General features: G+C 42.1%; 1 protein-coding gene across 1 annotated transcript; it reads left to right on the forward strand.

Moving 5' to 3' along the window:
* Window positions 1–2,119: 2,119 nt before the first annotated feature.
* hpxb (hemopexin b) lies at window positions 2,120–7,615 on the forward strand. The gene is made up of 10 exons (XM_083985656.1): window positions 2,120–2,251; window positions 2,822–2,847; window positions 2,943–3,023; window positions 3,505–3,662; window positions 3,771–3,924; window positions 4,657–4,869; window positions 4,984–5,085; window positions 5,792–5,922; window positions 6,091–6,238; window positions 7,230–7,615. The coding sequence occupies exons 1-10, from the start codon at window positions 2,187–2,189 to the stop codon at window positions 7,454–7,456; spliced, it is 1,305 nt and encodes a 434-aa protein (XP_083841782.1). The 5' UTR covers window positions 2,120–2,186; the 3' UTR covers window positions 7,457–7,615.
* The last annotated feature ends 275 nt before the right edge of the window (window positions 7,616–7,890 follow it).

A 7,890-nucleotide genomic window follows, 5' to 3' on the forward strand; every position in this document is an offset into this window, starting at 1 on the left:
GCGGCGTCCATGCAACAGCCAGAGGGCAGCTGTTCGTGGTGGACTGCGGCAACGCTCGCATTCAGGTGACCGACCTCCAGAAGAACGTGGTGCAGCAGGTGTCTCCTTCAGGATCGGAGAGATCTTCTCGCATCTGCAACTACTTTGACGTGGCCGTGAACTCGAAGGGCCTCATCGCGCTGACCTGCGCCGCCGAACGCGCCCTGCTGGTGTTCAGCCGCCACGGACGCCTGCTGCAGACGTTCGGAGGCGCGACGATCGGCTCCACCAACGAAGAGCTGGATGCTCCCAGAGGGGTGACCGTCACCCGTCAGGACGAGTTCTTGGTCGCCGACATAAAGCGAGGAACTTTAACTGCTCTGAAACTAGACCCCAAAACCGGGGCTCGGTTGGAGCGCACGGTGGTGAGCGGCTACCACCGGCCCTACCTGGTGGCGGCCTGTCTCGCCACCGGGCTCATGGCGGTATCAGAGCGAGGCAACGAGACCGGACGCGTCCCGTGCATCCGGGTCCTGGAGCCCGGTTGGAACACTATCCGGATCCTGGGGGTTTGCTCCGGCCTGGGTCCGGTCCTGACCTGCCCCTGGGGCCTCTGTGTCGACAGCGAGGGCGACGTCCTGGTGGCGGACTGGGGCAAGCAGCACCACCGCGTCCTGTTCTACCCGTCCAAGGGCGTCGGCTGGCCTCTGGTGGCCGATCACCTGAGCAGCCCCCGGGGCCTGGCGCTGCTCCCCGACGGCCACGTGGTGGTGTCAGACAGTATGAATCACTGCGTCAAGATCTACCGCTACAAGTGAACAACATATGGAAACAGTTCTGTGATAAAATAAGGAGTTATATTTGTAATAGTGAGTTTCTTTGACTATACTTTAATTTACAGCCTCTACCTCTCACATGTTATAAATTGTTAAAGGGACAACGAGGAGTTTTGGAAAGCAAAGTGTTTTCATACTACATTTACCATGAGCCTCCGCGCGCACGGTGAAATTCTTGGACCGGCGCAAGACCGACGTCTTGCCCAGAATGTTTTCATTCATCAAGAATGAAAGTCAGAGTTTCGAAGACGATCAGATACTGTCGTAGTTCCAAACATAAACGGCGATTCGGCGGCATTATTATCATGACCCGCCGGAAACCCGCCGGAAACCGAAACTAAGGAAACACTGGTCGGCTCGCCCAGCATTTCCACCATTAATTAAAATAACAAAATAACGATAGAGACAAAACGATATATTGATCGAAAATGGAGCCATTAACAAGTGTGGGTAGCCTAGATTCATCCACATTAATGTGATACTTTTTTATAACCAAATAGAAACTCCTCGTTGTCCCTTTAAGATTGTTTGATGAAAATGGTGATAATGAGTTTTCCTCATAATAAGTGTAGAAGATTACTGTAGCAACAGTTATAATCATTACATCTACAAAGCAAAGTATTTTTAGTTCTGTGGCATGCTTTCTGCTATCTGATTCATATTTTTCCAATAATGCCCATATGGCAAAAAGACTGAATTAATCAATAATCAAGACAAATTTAAGTCTAAGTTAAATTAGTTTTAATCTGAAGGGTTTTGTACTGCCAGTTTCTCTTTAAAAAGAATTAAACTTTGATTTGAAACCAGTTTTGCATGATTTTGTTCCCTGGGCTGTTGCCTAAACACACATTACCACACAATCACAAAGGCTGTGCACTGGCTTTTGGGTATTTGGAACCATTTGTGCAAAAAAAACAACTGTATTTCCATCAAAATGTGTCATGAATCAATATAAAGTGATTTATACACGCAATTATTGATCTGTTTTAAGCAAACAGAATCAATAATTTCATTTGGAATCCACATCAAAAGGCGAAGTGAAGGCTTCGATTTCCTCAAGCATTACAACAGCTTTATCAAAGAGACGTTTGGTGTGAAGATTGTGCTGCACGTAATATTCACATTTTTAGAAAACAAAGGTATTACCAAACAGGTAAAGTGCAATACATGATCCGTATCATTATGAGAGAGCCTCATTTTGCAAGACCCAAATTTCCAATATACTCCCCTCTATGCAAACAGAGACATACACAGTGTTCCCTTACGTGTCCACCCACACACACACACATTTCAGTATAAAAGCACAGGTTCAGCCCCTGGAAAGCTCTACTTTACAGCTCTGCTCCACAGGAAGACTCCACATCCGAGAGCATGATGGACCTGGTCACCAAAACTCTGTTCCTGTGCTTAGCACTCGGCCTCGCTAATGGAGCACCGTAAGTAGCCTATTTGTACAAATTATTACCCAAAAATATACAGTATGTAGGTCATTCGGACTGAGAGGCTTAGTCCAAATATTCTAGTCCCAAGATCCTCCAATGGCAACATGTGTTCATTATTTACTCCCAACAAGATTCCTGTTCTGCAATATAACAATATATGAGCATATTCATCAACAGAAGACAGGAACAATGGAAATATGATGAAAACCATAGATGTAGAGGGGATGCATAGTAAATTGTGTTGATGGTTTTGTTGTAATAAACTGCATTCAAACCTAAGATGTTCTTATTACAGTAATTTGTCCACCCCCTCCTCTGTAACTGGTGGGCGTCAAAGCTATTACTCTGTATTTACTCTACTCTGTCTAAGTTTAAGGGGGCGAGCCACTGTCCAGGCTTTTCATAACTCTATTTACTTGCACCCAAAGTTCACCGGTTGCATCGAAAGAACAAACATGACAGTGCAGAGTCATCGTGTGTCCTTGGTGACTGATTGACCTCCTGTTTTCTGACTAAGGGATTTTTTCAAATGAGATATAAATGTGAGTTTTTTTCTCTCCACAGGCATCCACCACCATCAGATGCACAAGGTCAGTTTAGTAATACAATGATACACATTATATGTATGTATTTCAGTTACATTAAAAGTTGTTTTATCTCTGTATGTCTATCTCTAACACAAAAGGAGAAGTGCCAGACCGGTGTGAAGGTATTGAGTTTGATGCCATCACTCCTGATGAGAATGGGGTAACTTTCTTTTTCAAAGGCAAGTCTCTTTTTAAATTATTGTTCTTTTTAAGTCTCATTTCATATAGAGCTGCAACAATTCATCGATGAATCGAACAATAATCGATTACTAAATTAATCGTCAACTATTTTGATAATCGAATAATGTTTGAGTAGTTTTTTTTTTACGAAAAAAAAGTCCAAATTCTCTGATTTCAGCTTCTTCAATGTGAATATTTCTGGTTTCTTTGTGCCTTACGACAACAAACTGAGTATCTCTTTGGTTTGTGGACAAAACAAGACATTTAAGGATGTTATCTTGTGGTTTAGGAAACACTGATTTACATTTTTCAACATGTTTTAACATTTTATTGACCAAACAACTAATCGATTAATCGTTTAAATAATCAACAGATAAATCGATAATGAAAATAATCGTTAGTTGCAGCCCTAATTTCATATATGTAACTTTACTGAATTACTTTAGTGTATGATAATGTAGTTGTCTGGTGTTCTCTCAGGTGCCCACATGTGGAGGGGTTACCGCGGCCCAGCTCGGCTCTCCAACGAGTCCTTCAAGGAGCTGGATGACCTCCATCACATCGGCCATGTTGACGCTGCCTTCCGCATGCACAGCACAGACAGCCCAGACTCCCACGACCACATCTACTTCTTCCTGGTATGAAACGATCCTGAGATATTTTTGTGATATGTCTCTGAAAACAAGGTAAAAAAAAAAGAAAAGAAAATCATATCAGAGTCTGACTGTTTCTTTTACAATCTCCAGGACGACAAGGTGTTCAGGTATTACAACCACAGTCTGGAGGACGGATACCCAAAGGAGGTCCAGGAGGAATTCCCAGGAGTTCCCACTCATCTGGATGCTGCCATGGAGTGCCCTGGTGGAGAGTGCACGACAGACTCTGTTCTGTTCTTTAAGGGTATATTATTACCACTCAAAAATATATATAAAAAAACTATAATAAATTTAAAAAAGGACCATAAAGAAAAACACTTAAATAAATGTAGGAAATAACAGAATGAGACAAAGAGAAATTGATTTTTATAACACATCTAATGCCTCCCCCTAGTGGAGGAAATGAGCTGCTACAGGAATGACTTTTTAACCCGCCTGTTGTCCTTCTGGGTCCTTCTTTCCACAATCCTTTTTTCCTTCATTCCTTCCTTCCTTCCTTCCTTCCTTCCTTCCTTCCTTCCTTCCTTCCTTCCTTCCTTCCTTCCTTCCTTCCTTCCTTCCTTCCTTCCTTCCTTCCTTCCTTCCTTCCTTCCTTCCTTCCTTACTCCTTCTTCCTCTTTTGATCCAATTGACCTGATCTGTTCCCTATATACCTCCATCTTTCTTTCCTTCCCTTTTCCCTTCCTTCTTACCTCCCTTCTTCCTTCCTTCTTATTCCTTTTTCCCTTCCTTCCTTCCTTCCTTCCTTCCTTCATTCATTCCCTTTGTCCTTACTTCTTCCTTCCTTTTTGACTCAATTGACCCAATCTGTTCCCTCCCTCCTTCTAGCTTTCCTTCCTTCCTTCTTTCCCTTCGTCCTTCCTTCCTTCCTTCCTTTCTTCTTTGACCCAGGAGGACAACAGGAGGGTTAAGACAGTCTGAAGACAATTGATAAACCTTTTCTCTAACTTTTCTCTTACTTATTTCCCCTCCACAGGACATGACGTCTATGTTTATGACATCGCCACCAAGACGGTGAAGACCAAGACGTGGCCCCACCTCCCCGTCTGCACCTCCGCTCTGCGCTGGCTCGAGGGCCACTACTGTTTCAACGGACACAACTTCACCAAGTTCAACCCAGTCACTGGAGAGGTGAGCGGAAATTACCCCAAAGACGCCCGCCACTACTTCATGAAGTGCGCTGACTTTGGTAAGTTGGTTAATAAGGAAAGAAAGAGCAAAAAAAAAAATTAAAAAATCAAATATTCCAATAACATCATGCTGGGACGAGACAAACAAGTGTTTTGTGTTTTGTCTCCTGCAGGTCATGGAGGTCGTGGAGGCGGCCACAGATCCAACAAATGCTCGGACGTCAAACTAGACGCTATGACCACTGATGATACAGGCAAAACATATCTCTTTGCAGGTAAAGTGGCACATATACTGCGATATAGTTCAGCATCTCAGGGCAATATGATGATGATGATGATGCCAGTTTGCCAAAAGTAGAATCAGTACAGATGTCTGTTAAACAGAGATGGACAGAGTATCCACCCCAGTACTTGAGTAAGAGTACAAATATACTACTGGTCAAAATTTACTCCGTTACAAGTAAAAGTAGCTCAGTCGACATGTTACTCCAGTAAGAGTAAAAAAGTACTTGCTTTTAAATTTATTTAAAGTAAAAGTAAGAATAAGAGTACATTTCTTCTTTTTCACATCAATGAATTACTATAATTTTTTCTAAATGAATGTAAGGAGCTTTTAACTCTTGTTAGTGAGAATGAACTCTTTGAAACCACCTGCATTGATGTGCTGCTTTTAGGGGTTAGGGTTTCCTTCTTTGACAAACACAGCTTGTGTTCAATAGGATTTTAGAAAAAAGAAAGAAAAAAAAAGAGCAGAGCTGAAAGTAACGAGTACTTTTCAGCCTTCCTAGAAATGAACGAGTAAAAGTAAAAATATTTGTCTTGGAAATGTATTCAAGTAAGAGTAATAAGTACCAAAGAAATCTAATACTCAAGTAAAGTACACATCCTCTGGATATGTACTTAAGTACAGTACTCCAGTAAATGTACTCCATTACTGTCCACCACTGCTGTTAAATCTGAAGCTCTCCTCTCTCTGCTCAGGTCCTATCTACATGCGTCTGGACAGCAACCGTGACGGCTTCCACCCCTTCATGATCACCAGGGCGTGGGAGGAGGTGACCAACGGAGTGGACGCTGTCTTCTCCTACAGCGACAGAATCTACTTGATTAAGGTAGACTCCTCTTCCTCTTCTTCTTCCTCCTCTTCTTCTTCTTCTTCTTCTTCTTCTTCTTCTTCTTCTTCTTCTTCTTCTTCTTCTTCTTCTTCTTCTTCTTCTTCTTCTTCTTCTGTGTTGAAATCTGAACTAAAAACGACTTCATGTTCTTCCAAACTCCTGCAGGACGATCAGGTTTACATCTACAAATCCGGCGTTCCCTACACGCTGGTCCAAGGCTACCCCAAGAGCCTGAAGGAGGAGCTCGGCGTTGAAGGACAGGTGGACGCAGCTTTCGTTTGTCCAGATGAGCACACGCTTCATATCATCCAAGGTGAACACACTGAGCTCAAAAACGTCAGATCAGATGAGCTTCATGTTTTGTTTTGTTTTTTGCTTGAATGTGATTAAGGCGAGACACTAACAGGCAAAAACACTGTTCATGCACTGATCAATTTTGAGATTTTGGGCTATTTTTCTTCCTTAACATGTATTCTTTCAGAAAAGTCAAAAGAAATAGTAGAAAATCCACATTAAGGTGGTTATTTTACTTCATTTTGTCTCTTTTGTCGGGGGATTTCTCCTAAATTCGCCAAAAGTTAACATGCTACTGTGACAGACTGTGCTGTGCCATGTCGTTGTAAAGCTCTCTCTCTCCTGAACAATGATGTAGGCTCCATAGATGGTCATTTCCTTTGTATCCGCAACCAATCGTAAAAGTAGGATTTAAATTAACAATCTATGGAATTTTACAGTACAAGCCGTTTTTTCAAAAAGAGTTTTTCCTCAGACTCTGGGCCCAAAATCTCCACTTCAGCAGCACTTACAGACACCAAACCTTCCAGTTTTATTCCTGTCTATATTCTGAAGGTTTTTACAGAGGGGATTGTTGATATGTCATTCACAGCCTCATTTATACAACATTTTATTCCTAAAAACAGGGCGAAATTGGATTTTTTTTAGGGCTGGTGACAGTATTTTCTCATTTACAGAGTGATAAAAAGAGATATCCAAAATCCCCTCTGTACAAACTTCTGACTCTAATATGTCAACAAAATAAAACAAGAATTTTTAAAGTAGCTTTATCCATTTTTCAGATTTTGGTTCTGGAAATATATGCAGATTAGCGCATATTTCATTAGATATTGCCTCATTTACATATTTAAACATAACATTTGACAAAACTTGTAATACAAAAAATATTTGTCTTAGTGTGAGTGATAAACTTGGGAAGTTTCATGGTGATATCTGTTAGTTTAAATTTTTACCCTATTCACCTGCAGTGTCTGCCCTTAACAAACATCTTTGTGTATTTCTTTCACAAGGGAAAAAGATGCACGACGTGGACCTGACGGCCACGCCCCGGGCGGTGACCAGGAGTCTGCCTCTGCCCCTGTCCGACATCGACGCTGCTCACTGTGATTCACAGGGAATCAATGTTTTCAAGGGAGCGCAGTATTACCACTACGAGAGCCCCATGCTGCTGGCTATGGCCAGAATCGCTCCAGTGCCTCAGAACATCGACTCGGCGATGATGGGATGTGAGGATTAGGACTAGGACTAGGAGTCAGGGAGGAGAGGATGCTTCTCCAGTGAAAACCACCTCACTTCTTAAATGCAAAGCAAATAACTGAATGTGCCGAGAGAAATCCTCCTCCCATGGAAGGTGGAGTTTGAGTTGTTTGGTGAATAAAACTTTGAAAAAAGAAAACTGCTCTCTCTCTCATATTATGAATGGTTTTATTCTTTGGAGTTTGTAGCTTTGAAACTGGATCGTATAGAGAAACCTACTAAGCAATGTCAGAATTTGGCCACTAGAGGACCTACTGTTCAAATGAATGTGCTACACTGGAAATAATGTGAGAATCGGATTAACCAACACCAGTTGCCGTGGCAGGGTGTGAATATTTACTGGTGTTTATGCATCTAGATAATAAGAGGAAATAAATGTTCATGCTGAATGCTTTCTGTAGATACTGTATTCAC

Source organism: Trachurus trachurus (genome assembly GCF_905171665.1).
Source record: "Trachurus trachurus genome assembly, chromosome: 2".
Taxonomy (NCBI): Eukaryota; Metazoa; Chordata; class Actinopteri; order Carangiformes; family Carangidae; genus Trachurus; species Trachurus trachurus.

Excerpts from the sequence above, each read along its gene's own strand:
- hpxb (XM_083985656.1), top strand. The coding sequence starts at position 2,187 with ATGATGGACCTGGTCACCAAAACTCTGTTCCTGTGCTTAGCACTCGGC. Across the intron at positions 2,252-2,821 it reads GGCCTCGCTAATGGAGCACC|GCATCCACCACCATCAGATG; the intron begins GTAAGTAGCCTA and ends TTCTCTCCACAG. Across the intron at positions 6,239-7,229 it reads CACGCTTCATATCATCCAAG|GGAAAAAGATGCACGACGTG; the intron begins GTGAACACACTG and ends TTCTTTCACAAG.